This window comes from Protopterus annectens, chromosome 10.part0 (genome assembly GCF_019279795.1).
Source record: "Protopterus annectens isolate FY-2018-M chromosome 10.part0, PAN1.0, whole genome shotgun sequence".
In the NCBI taxonomy this organism is placed as follows: Eukaryota; Metazoa; Chordata; order Ceratodontiformes; family Protopteridae; genus Protopterus; species Protopterus annectens.
The window spans coordinates 1679532915-1679552421 of record NC_056744.1 but is presented as its reverse complement, the minus strand read 5'-3'; the positions used below and the strand labels follow the sequence as shown (position 1 = coordinate 1679552421).

The 19507-nt window shown below is 36.4% G+C and overlaps 1 protein-coding gene across 1 annotated transcript in view; it reads right to left on the bottom strand.

The window, feature by feature from the left end:
* Positions 1-244: 244 nt before the first annotated feature.
* LOC122813894 (zinc finger protein 436-like) overlaps positions 245-19507 on the bottom strand; it is a 181569-nt gene continuing 162306 nt past the window's right edge. Inside the window, exon 6 of the mRNA XM_044086436.1 lies at positions 245-5820. Coding sequence (XP_043942371.1) covers positions 4709-5820 — 1112 coding nt within the window. The 3' untranslated portion in view covers positions 245-4708. The remainder of the gene's footprint in view (positions 5821-19507) is intronic.

Below are 19507 nucleotides of genomic sequence, written 5' to 3'. Positions count from 1 at the left end.
TAAGAGATGACTATTTTCTGTAAGAACCACAAAACAACAAGACAGGAAGCCTCACAACAAGTAATCTAGCAACAAGTGCTTGCATCCAAACTGTAGTGGACTTCATCAGAACTAGTTCTAAAAAATATCCACAGCATATAAGTTATTCCATTAAGATCCAATTAACTTAATCATCCAATAAACGTCTAGAAACAATTGAGAACTGAAAGCATTACCTTAACAACATTAAAAACATTCATTATAATGATAGTCCATGTAATTCTTAAAATCAAGCAAGCAACTTTTATACATTTATGAAAAAGCAGTAAATGAATTAAAACTTAAAGGAACAACTGGGGTAAAACAAACTTAGCAGCCTGCAACTTTAAAACACTGCTAATTCAAACAGTATCATTTAAACCAAGTTTTGTGGCTGCATTTAAGCACAGTTGCCACCAGAGTTGTCTGTGCTCTAATTTCAATTCCCATGGACACCCTCGTAGGATTGACAGGAACATTTCTAGCGCAAACAAAATATAAATTATTTTTGACGCAGAAGTTTTTGTATCTATATAATGCATTTTTTTTCATTCTGGATAGTAATATCATAATTGTGCTTATATGTTCTTTTTTCAGGGTAAGTTCTGTTTTACCTATATAAAAGGAGTGGCAAAAGTTGCAGTATGCCAGTAAACCACCCCTGTCATGTTATAGCCAAAGGTAGAATCCAAATGCAAGGTGCCATGAATTGTCTTTAGAATTAAAGAATGTCCTTCATGAAGGTATTTATATTGGAAACAAACACCACATTTCCTTAACCCTTTATTTTATTCTGGTGCAAATTTTTTTATTATTATTACCCCATTCATAGTAACATGCCTGGTATAAACAAAATGTGGTTTTGCACCTAGGGTGTTTTTTAAAAAAAATCATCATGTGCAATACACTTCCATTTGTTTGTAATAATTTGTTTCACCCAGTCATTCCCCACACCATATTTCAATGTCATAGTGCATTCAGTATCAATATCTTCACCTTGATTTTCATTAATATTGCTATTAATAAAGGTGTTTCCTAGCAGTGGAATGAAAATCAAATTCTTCCTTTTTACCATTACTTCCCTCCCAACATAGTTAATTAATTTCTTGGGGTAACCCCTAGCTAGAAACACATCAATTCATGTAAATCATGAGTAAACTGTTTCTTGTCAGTGGTTAGTCTAGAAGTATGGATCATCTGTCCTTTTACAATTCCCTTATTTTGGAGAAAGGGATAATTATTGGAAAAATAGAGGAAGTTGTTAGTGGTTTCCTATGAAGCCTGGAGTGGAACTGCTTTTTGGAAAAAACATTCAAAATTAAAACATCTAAATAATCAATTTCATCCATAGAGTAAGTGAATGACAAGATATAAGTACTAAAATTGATATAATCAACTAATTCTTTGAGCTAAAATAAATGTCCCTTCCAAATCAAAAATATATCTAAAAAGAGCATGTAGAGGGAGCTATACGGCTTAAAATCAGATGTGAAGATAGTTCCATGTTTCCACTGATTTAAGACAACAGTGCCATAAATTGGGGCACAGGCAGCACCCACAGCAACCTTCCCCAGTCTGTTTAAAATATTCTTCAAGACAATTACTATTAGAACCCCTAAGGAGTGGTTCTCATGGTTAGTTCACCAAAACCATCCCCAGGATTCAATAAAGCCTACACTAAGTGCACTAATATGCATTCAATAAAATTCTTATCTCATTTTTTTGTGTTTTCTAGTCACTCAAAGATTATGCTAAGTGTACATGTAGTCTACACACTTTGTGGTAATTTTTCTGAATCTCTGTCAATATTTAAAGCAGAAAAATATCAGCAGGAAAACTAAAATTAAGTTGAAGAAGGTGTGTGTTATGTCTGTGTTGTCTTTTCCTCAGTACAGTGTACACTTAGTGTAGGCTTTATTGAATCCAGCTCCATAACAGGCATCTCCAAATTAACTAATGCCCTTAAAATACATATAAATACATATAAATACAGGAAAACAAATCTTTCACATCAATAGTGACTAAAAACAATCATCATGATACAAGTGCTGTTGTAAACTCCCAAGAAAATCCTAAAAATCTTTGAGTATGCGAAAAGAAGAAACTAATAGTTGTTTACACTTTGTATGTATGAATACCACTAACGGGTGGGTTTTAGAACCCCCCCCATGACTATAATAGGGCATAGGAGAGGGTTAATCACATATATGTGAATTTTGGGAGTATCAAAGATGGTGGGTGTCACAGGCTGGTCTAAATTCAAGAATTGATATGTTTTGTACTTAATCCCTTGATCAAAACTATCCTTCAAAAAATGGATAATTTTTTGAGTAAGCTATATTAACTTCATTTTGACATTCTGCAATACTGTAAGTCATTGTTGAGAATGTCATGCATTTTCAAGGAATAGTCTATGGAACTCATAACAACCATACCATTTCATTTATCAGGTTTCATGGTTCTGATATTTGTTTTTAGTTAATTCATTCAAAACATTATACTCAACCTTGTTAGGACTGTAGTTCCTTGCCTTCTTCCCCTGTAGTGTTTGCCTAAATGTTTCAAACATTTGTAACTTGGGGTGAAGCAGAGGATTGAAAGTACTCTTTTTATGTAAGCACCCAAAATTAACAGCACTATTGATGCTATTGCAATCATAAAACAACTTCAGATTCAGTTAACAAACAAAAAGTTAAGATGGAGTAATGTCTCACTAATATCAAGTTTAGTGGTGGGCACAAAAGAAAATCATTTTCTGAATAAATCAAAATGAAAAGTATTAACTTGCAAATCACAGTAGTTCTATATCTTAAAGCCACAATGTTCATTAACTACAGGATGCCCTATGTTAGACGTAGAAACCAAAGGGTCGATTAAGCAAGAATTATTATAATGTGGTGAATCATCATTGGAACATTCATCAGCGAAATGAAAAATAAATTCATTAGTTACCACCTCTCCCTGTGGTTCTTCCTCCATAGAGATTGTCTCTGTCAACTGGAGGGGTGTACATATTCCCTCCTTCCCTGGGAGGCTGTAGCTTGTTCCCTTCCCTGTGCTAATCTCTCGAACATCTGGAGGGGTGGGAACTTGTCCATATCTAAAAACATCTCACTTATGGTCACCAAATTCTCCCATGGAATTAACATCATTGTTTAAAGACCCAGGGTCCCACTCAGTAGTGTTATTATGTACAAATTCAGAGTAATTTTAGGTTTAGGGTAAGTTAATCCTTTGATATAGTCATGGTTGTCCCTAACCAATTTGTTGAACTTTCTCTTTTTATATTTTATAACACCACTTCAATATTAGAAACATATTTTATTGAATCACATACTCTAACTACATATGTCACTTTTTAATGGAATTATCCAGTCGTATGTCTTCCAGTAATCACGTTATTTTGTGCTTGTTAAACTTTACTAAAACCTCCATAATCCTGCACCCATAATTATCGAAAATTTTGGTTAACTCCCTGTACAAAGTAGACTCCTATGGGATACCATTAGGTATTTTGCACATTCTTAACCCTTTCAGGACTCTCTTGTTAATACTGCAGTGATCTTGATGGAATACCTTGTATAATGCTGTGGATACTTTTTATAACTAGTTCTGATGAAATTCACTACGGTTTGGACAAAATTGCTTAACTAGTTACATTAAAGTGTTTTTTGGCTTTCAATTTTAAGTCCTTTTCTTGTGGCTTGCACTACCTCTGTACACAGGTTCATTGGTACTCTTTTCTGTAAAATACGTACTGCAATCTGCACATTTATATGGTTACCCCTTTATAATTTCTCCAAATGTTTTGGGCATCTAATACCATGACAGGGATGGCGCCAATTCTGAAATCAGGGTGTGATGAAATTAGTACTGCTTCAGTCTGATATTAGCTGAGAGTGCTCCAACCAACATGTGTTGTACCCAAAATCGTCTCCTTTTTGCATTTCATATGGAGTGATGTATCAGTAAAATATTAATAAATAAAAAAGTATGCTTAAAATTCTTTATTATTATTAGAGCTGGTGCTTCTACTGCTCTGATTGTATTTTACACTTTAGGTCTTTCAGCACACTATAATAAATAGATGTAGCAACTTCAGAGATTAAATTTACTTTTGTCTTTTTTTCCCTATATCTTTTTTTTTTTTTTTGCATCTGTTTTCTTATCTTCTGATAAGGGGTGATCCCACACATTATAACTTTTTCATTCTCTATAATGCTTTGTAGTTCATGTTTCCAGTGTTTCTCAGCTGCTTTTATATTGCAGTGTTTATAAAATCTGTAGTGAATCGGTTATATCATATTGTTGTGCCTTTCAGTATACAGACACTCAGAAATGAGTATATTGCAACTAGCAATGAGATGCACATCTGTTGCTCTGTTTTACAAAACCTGCTTTTGCCCGTTTCTCCCACTTTCTCTGTGAACTATGTCTCTTTAGACTAGCTGTCAGTTATAGTCTTTTTTTAATGATAAATAATCATTTTGTTCCATATGATTTTTTCTATTACTTTTCTGTTCTATTGCCTTTGTTTCTTTTTACCTAAGTTACTAGTTACTATAAACTGACTGCATTAGCTCTGGTTTACAATTTATATACTGTTGGAAGGCAAGTTATTTTTCTACAGATTTTAGCATGATTTCCGGGTTCGCTGTTAAGGAGGATTATGTTTTTTCTCTTCTTGCTGTTAGCCAGGCTCATGTTCATTTCTTTCTTTCTCCCTTTTATGACTCATTTGATGATATACAAGACCACTCCTTTCTCTATAACACTTACTGCATTCAGTACATTTATATGGCCTATCGCTTGTATGAACTCGTTCATGACTTGTAAGTCGACTCTGTTGTGTGAAACACTTACCACACTTAGTACATTTATATTGTTTCTCCCCTATATGAATGGATTGGTGACGCATCAGAACACTGCTAATTACAAAACACTTATTGCATACAGCACATTTATAAGGTTTCTCCCCTCTGTGTATCTTTTTATGGTATATGAAACTACTATGTTCTTTATAACATTTACCACATTCAGCACATTTATATGGTTTCTCCTCCAGGTGAGTCTTTTGATGTTTTACTAAATTACTCTTTTGTACAAAGCACTTATTACATTCAAAACATTTATATGGTTTCTCCCCTTTGTGAACTAACAGATGACTTCTAAGGTTACTAGTTGTTGTGAAACTCTTACTGCATTCAGCACATTTATATGGCCTCTCCCCCGTGTGAGTCCTTTCATGTATTACTAGATCCCACCTTAGTCTGAAACACTTATTGCATTCAGGACATTTATATGGTCTCTCTCCACTGTGAACTGACAGATGAATTCTAAGGGTAGTAGTTGTTGTGAAACCCTTATTACATTCAGCACATTTATATAGTTTCTCTGGCATGTGAGTCCTTTCATGTTTTACTAGATCTCCCCTTTGTCTGAAACACTTATTGCATTCAGGACATTTATATGGTCTCTCCTCTGTGTGAGTCCTTTCATGTATTACTAGGTTACGTTTTAGTCTGAAACACTTATTGCATTCGGGACATTTATATGTTTTTTCTTTGTGAGCCGTCTGACATACTAATGGATTTTGCTGTACTACAGAACTTGGATCACATTCAGAGTTCATGTTGCAGGTGTATCCGTGATGAAGCTGTGCTACAGGTATAACAGGATGCCTGTCGGAGCCCTTCAGAGTTTGAACAGAGTGCTGCAGGTTCGCTGTAGGATAACGTGAAACAGATACTCCAAGTGATGGCTGCTGACTGTGACAAATGCTCCATTCTCTGCTCCCATTACCTACAAACAAATTAATTATTAGTTCTATATCACAATGATGAAATACACGTGTTTCATTTTACTCACAACAGCACACATGCAGTTTTATCCAGCTTAAATATGGATTTATTTTCCATTTTTAAATTTAACATTTTCTGCTGCTATTACCATGATAAAAAGAGCAAAAACAATTCAGAATCTTCATTTATGAGAAGTTAGTCTTCAATGAACACCTTTAAGAGGTACAAAAACAGTATAGAACTAACAAAATAATTCACAAAATATCAATACAGCCATACCTTTCCACTTTTCTTTACTAATAATTTCTAAAGTCATACAGTAGCTGCACTGTAACTTTGACTCCCATAACATTGTTTAATCTTTTTTCTTAAACATCTTTACTGAATTATCACTTGTGACAGGCAAATTTACATTTTTACAAAAATAGTGAAACTGTATTAACAAATATTATACTAAACACACACACATATATCAATCATATAACCTAAGCAACATTACATAAATTATTCAATTCCTGCCCCCTTTTTTAAACAAGAAACATCTTTATTACACCATCACTTACAACATAAGCAATTATACATTTATATAAATGTAAACAAACTACACAGACACAATCCTAGTTGCAAGCATTTTACATCACAAATCATACTGACACACTCCCAGGTGCAAACATTATACTTCACTTATAATCTACCCAATCATTTTCAGTCAAACATTACATAGCTTATTTGAGTCCTGCCTTCCTTTAAACCTCATTCCTCCCCTGAATGAACTGTTCCCTCAATTCCCATTTTTCCTATGTAGTTTGCTCCTACCCTTTCCTAAAGATCTCAATTCCAGTTGTTTTATCTCTGTTACTACGTTAAGTACTTCTAATATAGCTGGTTTAGATTTTGATTTCCATTTTCTGGTAATTGCTTTTTTGAATCCACCACAATTAGACACAGCAAGGCCTTGCCATGTCTAAGCAATTCCAAATCTGTATCATAGCTCAGAAAAATCATCTCCCTCTTCACACCAATCTGCCTACCCCATATCTCTAACAGTGCATCCAAGTATGGAATCCCGAACGTCCACCAAGTCACCTGACTCACAGAAACTATATTCCCAAGTACCTCCTTCTTTCCAGTCACATTTCCAACATTTGCTGTCTACCTGAGGAAAAATTATCTGGAGTCTACTTTGGGTATAAAATATCTATGTAAACATTTCCAAACAAAAATCCTAAATCTTCTAGATTTTGTTGCATATTGTTTAATCTTTTCATGCAAACATACTGACAGTATGGCATTTAAATGAAACATTTTAAACTTCCTGGGTGGTTGAAATTGGACATTTTGGATTAGCACTGGTTGCCAAAGTTCAATAAATAACAAAAAAATAAATAAATAAACTGGCAAAATGTGTGACACATGATCAGATATGAGCACATTGAAAATGACTGCAACAATGTACCAACTCATTACAGTGAAGTGCAATGAGGTCTTTAATGTATGCCAATTACAGAGTATCACTAATATAAGTTTATGCCTATTCAGCAACACATGAAACTGCCTTGCTGCAAAGGGATTTTTGAGGGTGGAAATGAGTAACATGTCTCATGAACTGTGATACTTGAGAAGCATAGCCAGAGACAGTACCACTGTATAACTACCTTAACATCACAATGGACATTTATGTGTGGTCACTGTTGTAGTCATGACAACAGGGAGCTGTGTTCCAGGCCAAAGTCTGATATGCAGACAGAATTTTAGAGATGAGCATCCTTCCATCTTGACCAGGCTAATGTCACCTTATATACCCAACATACATCTGCACATACCTGACATAAAGGTATCATTTGTTCATAACATCTTTGGATCTTTCATGCCTCTTCATAGGTCACTGTCTGTCATGATATACAATGCTAAAGAGGCAGAGAAATGTCCCATAGTTATTAAACTGAGACCCATAGAGTTCTACACTTCTTAAGGAGAAAAACCAGAAAGAAAGCAGAAGAATGAAACAAAGCATCGGGTTTAAGATGAAAAGATTTGGGCACTTACCCCAGCCCTAGATGGCTGAGAAGATAGAGGGGACGAGGACTGCAGCAGTAACCAATCTCAAACATCTCCTGTTATGGTCAGTTTATTGTACAACTGTACTATGTTCAAGTGGATCACTGCAGCCGTCATAACTTCAAGGAAGTTTGTCAAACCTTATGCTATAATTATTTAAGACAGAAGGGCAGTACAATTTCAATATGGCAGGAGCAAATAAAGCAATAGCCATAAAGATAATGTCCAATCTGTAGTGCTTAAGAATGGTGTGTACTGAGAACCATGTGGCACCCTTTAAAATGTCCTGTACACTAACCCCTTTCCGGTAGGCTCTAGTGGTTTCTATGGATCTGGTGTGTGTGTTTTGACTTTCATTGTAGAGAACATTTTGGGACTTTCTGATGAAGGGTAATAATGGAAATATCCATTTTTAAACAATCTGCTTGGACATGGGATCTCTTTTCTGTTTTCAGTAAAAGCTACAAACAACTGGTTTGTCTTTCTAATGTCCTTAACACAGTCTATATAAAATCCCAGTTGCTCTTGAATGCCCATTAAGTGCAGAAGTATTTCTGCCTTGTTCAAAGCTGTATGGAGAAAAGACTGGTAGCTGGAGAACTTACCTTGGGCTTATTTCCATAAAGACCTGGGACAGGAAGGGGGGGGTTAGTACGCAGTCACCATGTTAAAACCTCCTGTTTAAAAACATGTTATGATCAACTCTCTCCTGTTTTTACTTGGATTTTTAATAAAATCATTAGAGTTTGTGAAGTTCCCTTATGTTTCAAACAAGCCACAATCATTCCAGTACTTACAAAATCCACTATTACAGGACTGAATGACTACATGCCTGTTGCTTTGACATCAGTGGTCACGAAGAGTTTTGAGAGACTGGTGTTTAGCTCACTTGAAATATATTATAGTTCCCTCATTCTACCCCCTACAGTTTGCTTATTGACAGAACTGGTCAGTGGATGATGCAGTTAATATGGGCCTGCACTATGTCTTGCAACATCTTGATAACCCAGGGACATATGCAAGGATTTTGTTTGCGGACTTTAGCTCTACATTTAATACAATAATTCCATAACTTCTTCACTTGAAACTCTCCCAGCTTTCCATTCCTGCTTCCACCTGACAATGGATCACCAATTGTCTAACCAATAGAAAACAGCAGGTGAAACTGGGGAAATGTACATCTAGCTACTGCATGATCAATACAGGTGCCCCCCCCCCAGGGATGTGTGCTCTCCCCACTGCTGTTCTCCCTTTACACTAATGACTGCACCTCTAAGGAACCCTCTGTCAAACTTATTAAATACGCAGATGATACAACTATCATCAGGCTCATCAGGAATGGTAATAAGTCTGCATACAGATGGGAGGTTGAGCAGCTGGCCCTTTGGTGTAGTCAGAATAATCTGGAATAGAACACTCTTAAAACTGTGGAGATGACAGTGGACTTTAGGAGTGGTACTACAATATTATCCCACCTCTTTATGTTTAATACTGCTATCTCAGTTGTGGAATACTTCAAGTTTTTGGTATCTATAATCTCCTAGGACTTGAAATGGGAGACCAACAGTTCTCTACCCCGGGGATCACTTCAGTGGCTCTGCTTGTCAGAGGCACAGGGAACTAATCTAAGGTGAGGCGAACGCCAACACATTCTGGCTAGGTTTATAAATGCCTTCGGGCAGATAGCCTAGTACCTACCAATGAACCTATGTAGGGTCCATCACAAAAAAGGTACAACAGCAAATGTACTTCCTGTGACAGCTGAGGAAGTGCAACCTCCCACAGGAACTGCTGGCTCAGTTCTATACAGCAGTCATTGAGTCTGTTCTCAGCTGATGCATAACAGTGTGGTTTGGATCTCTGTCTAATTATAACAAAAATAGGTTACACTGAATAGTCAGTGTGACACCTGTGTACTGGCCCAGCAATCAAGGAGCCTCAATCCTCACCACCACACCAGTGAGGGGTGTCCCATATAGAGGAAAGGATAAAAAATACACACAGCAAAGTGCAATTTCCCTTAAGAGCACACAGAGATCACAGTCAATCTGGGGCTGGTTGCTCCCTTGCTCTCCAAGTCCGCAATAAGACTCCCCACTGGCACAGCTATAGAGTCTAAATCTCAGCCTAGCTGGGCAAGCTAAAACCTCCAGCACCCTCTGTCCAACCAGTGCTTCATGTCCCTGTCAAAGAAGCTGACACACAAACTTTGAGATAAGAGTTTATACAACCACACAGACACTCCTAGGAAAGGCTGGCACAGGTTCCCCAGCTGTGCCCCTATTACCCAGACTATACGGTAGTACCACATGCCACCACCCACCTAATATTTACCAGCTACTTGAAGGCCCTTAAAAGGGTGTCCAATTATTACTGTGTAATATTATTATCCAAATGGTAAGTGTGACTAAACAGTCAAGGCTTATTAGAGTGGCTTGATACAGGATTTCTATAAGCATGCAATGTACTCTAGAGCTTAAATTATCTCGTCACAAAACAGCCACAGTTGAAAGGGTTTAAAATGTTTAATAATAAATAATAAAACACAAGACAATACTTCCTACTACACAATGCTAGTCAAGAGTTCAGAAATCACACAGAAATGCTTAAAATAACACAGTAGTAAAGTTCTGACATCACAGAAAAACACAGTCTAATCTTTCTAGTTCCTAGCTATTTATAAGAGAAAATACAGTTCTAAAATAACTTGCACATAGAAAAACAGTCAAAGTGCTGATAAGTTGGATGGTCAAGACAAAAATGCTCATTCCTCTCTGGTATGGTCAAGACAAAAATGCTCATTCCTGTCTGGCTCTCTCTGTTTAAATTGATATCATAATCCAGATTCACATTGCAACATTCTTCACACTTTCCTGGGTTTCCAGGCTAACAGAAACTGCATTTGCATTCTTTACACCTGGGGAGAAACCAGACCAGCAAAGGACATTTAAGCATGCAATTCTGGCCATTAACTCTGACCTTAAAAACAATAGCAAGAATCTCCTCATCTAGACTCTTCGGCACCACTGTCTACATCAAAGGGTCACAACATGCTTCACTTGGCCAGTAGAGTGCACTGTTGTCATATTTTTTCAGTTCCACATGACACTATTTCTTTATATTTAAGACAACAAGCCTATAGGTTACATTCATATTTACAAATGACAGAATTATCTGCAAAATTCTATCTGGCTAGGCTGGCAGCCTTCATCTATCTTCACCCACTCTTCACAGTCAGGTCTTCCAAAAATATCACTGGTGCCAGTTTTCCCTCCTTACAGGACCTGTACTATTCCATAATCATGATAAGGGTAGGGAAGATCATCACTGAATACTAGTAAAACAACCACAGATCTTGAAAAAACTATAAAACGGTATAAATCATTGCAAACGGACAATGTCTTTTTAGAAAGATCACTAGATCTGATTCTGGTACCTAAGGGCCTGAGGGTATTTAAGTTGCCAATGGGTTTTATTGACAACACTGAACTTTTTCTGGAACTTTTAGCATTGTTTGATCGCACTGGGTTAGACTTAATGCATTTCATTATTAGGAACAACACAGCACAGCTGTTGGTTCTGAAAGACCAGATAGCGAAGCTCAACACCAGTATTACTAATGATTTATTGTTAGAGTTCAACAAGGTACGTTACAATACCATTTTTAAAGACATTGATAGTTTTGTTAAAATGGGCTTGACATAAAAATAAGTAAACTGACAAGAGACACTAAAGATTACACTGAAAACAAGGTCTATACTCATTTTAAGGCTTATAAAAATGGTTTCTTTAAAAATAGGGAAGCGACCCAGGGGCTTGATACTGTAAGCAACAATAGTACATTTACGCACCAGGCTAGAGGGCCTTGGGCAGAATTTACGGTGGACAATGACAATAATGAAGTTTTTTTAGAACCACAAATTCCAAGACATTCAGACAGACTTCGGGAGCGGAACCAAGCTCAACAACAACAGGGATACAACCGTGGGAGAAGGGGACAGACTTATTTGAATCAGAAACGGTTTCAGGGGGGCAACAGGAATTATTAAACAATGCTGTGAACTATACGCTGAATTGTAGTGATTAATGTTTTCTGTGTGTTGACGAAACTATGATGGTTAGTGAAATAGATTTGGAAGTTGACAATAGTGTGAGCTTTCCTATTATGTATGGTGAAAATTTGACGTTAATTTTGAGAATGTACTAAATAGTTTGAGTATTAATAGTGACTTGCAGGTTGATTTTATGAATGGTACTTTTTCTGATTTGTATCCATGTTTAAGTGATTTGATTGAAAGTGTTAATGATGACCAAATGAAAGAATTGAAGTGTAATGTAATTAGAAATGGTGATATATATATATATATATATATATATATATACAATTGTACAACTTTGGAACTTTATGATGATTACTGTGCTCTTTTTAGAAAAGGCTTATCCTACGTACCTACTTATAGATATGAAATTGGTAGGATATTAATCAATTGAAAGTTGTATATCAGGCAGTTGAATTTGAAAGTCTTTTTTTCTAACAACCCCAACCCTATGTTTTACAACAGGTTTACCCCTAAATGATCCAGTACGTTTATTCCCCTGAGTAATACTATGGTGCATATTTTTGAAAACTTATGTAAATAGGAGATACATAGGTGCACTGACACCACAAAAATGGGTAATGACAACTTGTCAGAGGGGGAAAGACTTTGTTTAAGGGAGTTAACCTCTACAAATTTGTATCGGGTGATGAAGCCTGACAAGGGGGGTGGGGTTGTGATTATGACCAACATGGATTATTCAACTAGGGTGTTGGAAATGTTAAATGACATTAGTACATATGCTAGAGTATCAAGATAGGATGCATCTAAAGCATAAACGAAAACTGACTGGCAGTTGCAACTTGCACGAGATGTTAATGGAGGGAGTAATTGGTAAGGATGACTGAGTATTTGATGGTCGAATTACCAATTATTCCCTCCATTTTTGGTATACCTAAAATCCATAAAAATTAAAATGAACCACTATTTCATCCTATTGTTTCTGCTAAGGGTTAGAAAACGGAAGCAATGGCTTCATATGTGGATTTTCATTGCAAACACATTTTAAAGCAACTGCCTCATGTTTTGAAAGATTCTTGGCATTGTTTAGATGTGATTAGAGACACTATTGTTGGTTAAGGAATTTATTATGGTGACTGTTGATGTGATAAATTTATTTTCAGTTATACCACACAATGAAGGACTAGAAATGTTTGACAAATGCCTTTTGAAATATGGTGATTTACATACTGTTACACATAGGTTACTGGTAGATTTGATGGAAATTGTCTTACTCAACAATTATATCATCTTCAATGGTGAATACTACAAACAAACCACTGGGGTTGCCATGGGGGCCAGATGTGCCCCAGTGTATGTGAATTTGGTTTTAGTGGAATGGGAAAAAGAATGGGTATTCACCTCTAAATACATGTCAAAAATAGTTTTATATTTACGTTTTTTAGATGATATACTGATTTTCTGGAAGGGAACTTCTGAAGAGGTACAGGAGTTTGTTGACTATATTGGAACAACATCTTTTTTGAAATTCACTAGTACTGTCCATGAATCAAAATGTGAATATCTGGACATTTTGCTCTATAATGAGGAGGGGTTATAAAGTCTAACATTTTTAGGAAAAAAGACATATTCAAATTCCTTTTTACATTTCAACAGTTGCCCTCTGAACTTCCAGAAGAAAAACATCATGAAGGGACAGATGGTGAAGCTGTCCAGACTTGTGAGTGAAGACGAACAATATAAGATTGAGTTAAACAAATTGATGGACATGTTTGAAGAAAGAGGGTATCCCTATGACAGTTTGATTAAAATAAGAGAGGAAGTGGGGACAAAAAGAAACCCACTTTTTAAACCAATATTAAAAGGTGGTCGTTTAAAAGACATCACAGTCAGCAGTACACAAACCGACAAACAGGAGACAAGTGATAATAGGGCAAGGGCCATGATATTACATTTCAATGAGGTGGCCTGCAAGATTAAACATATTATGCAGGAAACTTGGCAAACTATATTTATTAATGAATTGAGGGACATTCTAGGTAATGGGCCACATTTTGTTTACAGCAAGGGGGAGAATATAAAAAAGTTTTTGGAAAGTGGGGTGGATTTAAACATGTATAGGATGTCAAAAATGAAAAAATGTGGTACATGTACTACCTGTAAATTTATCAATGATGGGCCATATGTTGCAGTGCATAATTTAGGAGAACCATTAGATGCCCCGGATTTTGCAACTGCAACATGAAGATATTCATATACATCACTACCTGTATGAGTTGTCCCACTTTTTACGACATTCAGAAGTTAAGAGTAAGGATCCTAGAGCATGCTAGGGACATTAGGAACAGGAAAGTGACCAGTGCTCTATGCATGCATGGTACAAAATGCAATGGTTTTAAAAAGATTTTATTTTTTGTGATTGATCGGGTTCCGTTCAACGAAAAAGGAGGAGATAACAAGACTTTTAGAGGTCAAAGAATGTTTATGGCAATTGAGACTTGATGCTGCTAGATTACCTGGTATAAATGAACACATCTCTATTGCTAGTATTTTGAAACTTAGATCGCATTGTATTTGATTACAGTGTTATTTTAATACAATATTTTAAAATATTTAAACAAGGTAACATTTGATAAATTTTGGGGCTAGCAATTTTGTTTTGTTTTAACAAGTTTTTAGAAGTAATTAATGTTGTTGTACACAATGTTATTTATTTGTATTTTCTCTAAGGTATTAATTGAGGGGAAGTGATTGGGTTATTTAAACAAGAGAGGGAGGTGCATTTGGTGTAACAAGTGATAAATTTGAATGAATTAGTTATACATTCTGATGATGCCCGATATGGTGAATGGTTGAAAGCGCTAAGTGTTTATGTAACCTGTTTTCATTTTTTATCCAATAAAACCTTAAAACTTCCTTGGAGTTGATCGGTGGTTGTTTTACTAGTATCCAGTGTGTTCAAGGTTCTATTTAAGATTATCACTGACCCTTCACATCCAGGCCATCTTTTTGAACTATTACCATCAGCCAAGCTTTACAGATTAATACGCACCAAAACAAGCAGATATAAGAACAGTTTTTTCCCCAGGTCATCCAGTTCATAAACTGTTAACTCAGTTTATTAGGTTGGGGTATTCTTTTTCCCAAGCCTCTGAGGATTCTGCAGTATTGTTTATATATTGTTAATACTTATTTCTTTCAGAGTTTATTTCAGTATTTCTTGCACCGAGTTGCACTTTGCACCTTGCATGTATATGTACATTTACTTTTTTGTCTTGTTCTTAACAGTTGCATGTGTGCCGTTTATCTTGTTCTTAATAGTTGTATGCATGTCATTTATGTAATTCATACTTGGAAAGTCACTGAAACTGGAGTCAAATTCCTTGTATGCATGCCTACTTGGCCAATAAATATGATACTGATGTTTCTGTAAAATGTCAGGAAAGGTTTTTTTTATATTAAAGTCTGGAGCTATTTAACTCTTCTGGTGAATGGGACTGCAATCAAAAATGCAGTTATGCAAAACAAAAACTTTGTAGCTGTACTTAATATCATTTCAAATGTCAACAGAGTCAATTTTTCCAACATGCAGTTAAGTCACATGCTGGAGCCAATTTTCTAAGGTGCAGAATGCCCTTCACAAACTGCATGACAGGAGGCTTGAATGTTAGTGAAGGTCTAGGCAGCAGATAAGCAGAAATGGCTGAGAGGTGTACCCTCACTGAGGTCTATTCTAAACCAGATGAAAAAGGTTTGCAGAGGTACAAAGCACCATAGGTACGTAGCCCCTTTTTATGGTACAGGTTCCTCCTCTGGCACCACAGGAAAGATAAATCTGTTACATTTCATTAATTATGACTTTCTGGGACGAGGCCTCCTAACTTTCTTCATGATTATTTACACCTCACTGGGGAACATTTGTTTGAAGGTAAGTATAGACATAACCTCCATGCTGTTACATTTGGGGTGGACAGAATACACACACACACACACACACACACACACACACACACACACACACACACACACACACACACACTGCATCAGGTGGTTGGCATCCTGTGGCAACAGAAACATCCTTTCCTTCCCACAACAGCAGGTAAGGAGATCTAGTGCTTTCTAACCAGAAAGGAAAGTTATTATAATTTCTGGCCTCTTCTGATTAATCTTTTGAATGACATTGGGAAGCAAGGAATATGAGGGAAAGCATACCAATAAAGGACTCTCAAATTCAGGGAGCAGTTGTTCACTGCCCAAGTTTGACTACAACGTACTCTGAAACACATTGTTTTCAGGTGTTTACTGAAAAAAGTAAACAGATTTCAGGAATACCTCATTTGTTACCAGTTTCTAGGAATGTACCTCTGTGTGGCAACCACTTATGTGAGTCTGCAGAAGTCCCACTCAGCTCACCCATCATTTGAATTTTCCTGTGAGAGTTATGTATGCAGCTGTTAGGAGAAACTTGTACTGCATAGCTGATCCTAGACCTGTATATATATAACTACACAGGTGGTAGGAGTTCCTCCCTGGTTATGTACTACATCACTGTGGTGTTGTCTATAACCACCTTCAAAGTCCCTGACACACACAGAGTGCCTTTAGCACTCTCACAGCATAAATGACTACTAACATTTTATATTTATGTGCCTTTTCCTTTTCTTCCATGTGTCCTGCACATCTAGGTCTAAAGTGAGACTACCCCAGGTGTTGTCCCATTTATCCATGGCTTGGTCTGGTTGTGACCTAGTCACTTAAAGGGCATCTTTTTTTTTTTTTTCCAATCTGGTTCACCCACCAAACGAAATCCCTTTTCACAGAAAACAACACAAGAGTTTATTTTTAAGGGTTCTGGTTACTGATATCTCAGGAATTCCTTTAATAAGCCATTGTAATTTCCTCATATGAAATTTGGCTAGAGGAGCCACATGGATAGCTGAAGTCATATAATCTATAGCAAGAGTTTGTCTGGCAGACTACTTTATTAAGGCTGTCACATTTTTGAAGAAGGCAATTGCAGTCTCCATTTGCTAGGCTGAGAGAAGGGCTCTGCAATAATTCATGTCCTGCTGTGGCCCCAGAAATAGTCTTCTGAACTGGACTCAGAATAGACTTTAGGTGGTTGAGAGCAAAACATATGCTTTAAACTCTTATTTTATGCATTTTGTAATATAGCCTGTTTTGCAGCTTTTACTGGTAAATTGTTTTAATTGTTACTATCACCTAGAATATAAAAATCAAGAAATTAAGGAATATATTAAAACTATTGCAGAATAGAGTCACTTCACAAATCAGACTACTGTGTTCATTTACAATGCGTTTCCACTACTGATGGGCATAAAGAGAGGAGAAATGAAATCAGGGATACGGACCTGCTGCAAAAGGGGGTTAATGTGGCTTTCTAAAAATGTTTTTTTTTTTTTAACAAGATAAAAGTCTCCACATAGATAGGTCCCATACTTGCACACCAATTTCAGTGAGCATAACTGCATTCAGCTACTTAAAAAGAAAAACTCTGAGAAAATTCATACAGTTTATACTTTTCCTCCTGATTATGTGAAAGAAAAAATGGGACAAAGTTTTTTTCTCTATATATGAGAAAACTTTGAACTATGGAAGAACATACAAAGGGGGGGGGGGATCACATAGCCTAGACAGAAAAATTCTAAAAGAAGAATGAACTTTTTAACCATATGGACAGATATTTAATTCTTAGTGATGAATACTTGGGGTCTTAATTTCTCTAAATAATAATAATCATAATAATCACAATAATAACAACAATGTGCTGTTGTGCTGACATTGCAAATAAGTGTTTATTTTGCTTCTACACATTTGTGTTTTGGTGCTTTGTCCATACTTACATATACAGAAAGCTAGGTATACACACAGATACTGGGGGGGGGGGGTCTAAGGCCCAGCACAGTAAAATGGAAATCAAGTCAACCACCAGACAAATCATTTCAGAATGAGAGTAAGTTGGAGGATTCACAAGGTCAGCTGAACAACAGAAGCCCACCCACATACAATAATTTTTTTTTCTGATTAATTAAAATTCCATTTTGGATAATTGTTGGAAATTAAATTGCATTAAATAAAGCTGTGAAGTATCATACAGGTACTTACATCTATAGTACATCATCTGGAAAAAAAGAATGTATACACATCTATTCTGACAACAAAACATCATCTGGAAAAAACCAAGAATGTATACACATCTATTCTGACAACAAAACAAACATACACTTAAAGCAAGTTGTTGTTGCGTCTTTCAGCTTTTCCCGGTTAGGGGTCACCACAGCGGAACTCCGGTCCACTAATGATTGGTAGTCTATTTTTACGTGCCGAGTTACCAGTCCTGACGCGCAACCTTCAACGAAGGTACGCCCATTCATGCATGTCTCCACGCAGAAGAAGCTCTAGCTGAGAATCGAACTGGACAGCGTCTTACTGTGAGGCAACAATGCTACCGCAGCACCACCACCGTGGATACACTTAAATAAAGAATGAAAAAAATAACACACAAAGCTTTATATACTAGAGACAAAGGCCTTCATGTAAACATGATGCTCAGTTTTGTAGGTATACTCACAATAAGACGTCCTGTTCGATTCTCAGCTAGAGCGTCGTGTGTGGAGACATGCATGAATGGGAGTACCTTCGTTGAAGGTTGTGCATCAGGGCCAGCAACTTGGCACGTAAAAATCTACTGCCAATCATTAGCGGACCAGAGTTCTGCTGTGCTGCCCCCCTAACTGGGAAAAGCCGAAAGACACAACAACATTATGTAAGTTAGTGAGGAGAAAATAATATTAACAGTAAGTATAAATAATAAAGAGAAGAAAAAGTATGGCAAAGCAGTTTAGGTCTGTAAGTTAAGAATAATGAATCTTTCCATAGCTTTACACAGAATATTAAAATGGAGCCATCTGGATAGGACCACTTTTTGTGGATAATGCTAGAACTTCACAAAATGATCTAATGACTGTTATTCACAGATTATTATTGCTGAGTTCATATGCCATGTAGTAAGATCAGTAATTTCACTCTGATCATCAATACTATTCTTGTGTGTATTTTCCATCAGGGAGCATGGGATAACACTATGGTACCAGCATCTTCGGGATCCCTTGGTCAGGAGATGACTATCCCTTGGTCAGGAGATGACACCTCCTACCTTTACATTTACATTGTAGGGGTTCCCTATTTGTGGATTTATTTCTGTAAAGAGAGTACCTGCCTAACAAGTGAAGTTAATCAGATGTTAATGAATTTTATAAAAGAGTATAAAAAGAGAACTATACTAAGAATAAACAATCTATGGAAATAGACACTAAATATCATTTAGATGACATGAAAGTTACATTTGCTAGTCTAATACACAGTTCTTTATCTGTTTCTGATATTTAGACATGTTTACTTGCTCATTGGATCATGACAGATTACTAGGCAATCAACCTAGAGGTCATTTTAAGCCTAGCCATTTCAACCCAAAGTAAAACAATCAAGGTACTAGTCAATACTCATGATTGCATTTAGTGATGACTGCTCATGTCCAGGAGGGTTATGGGC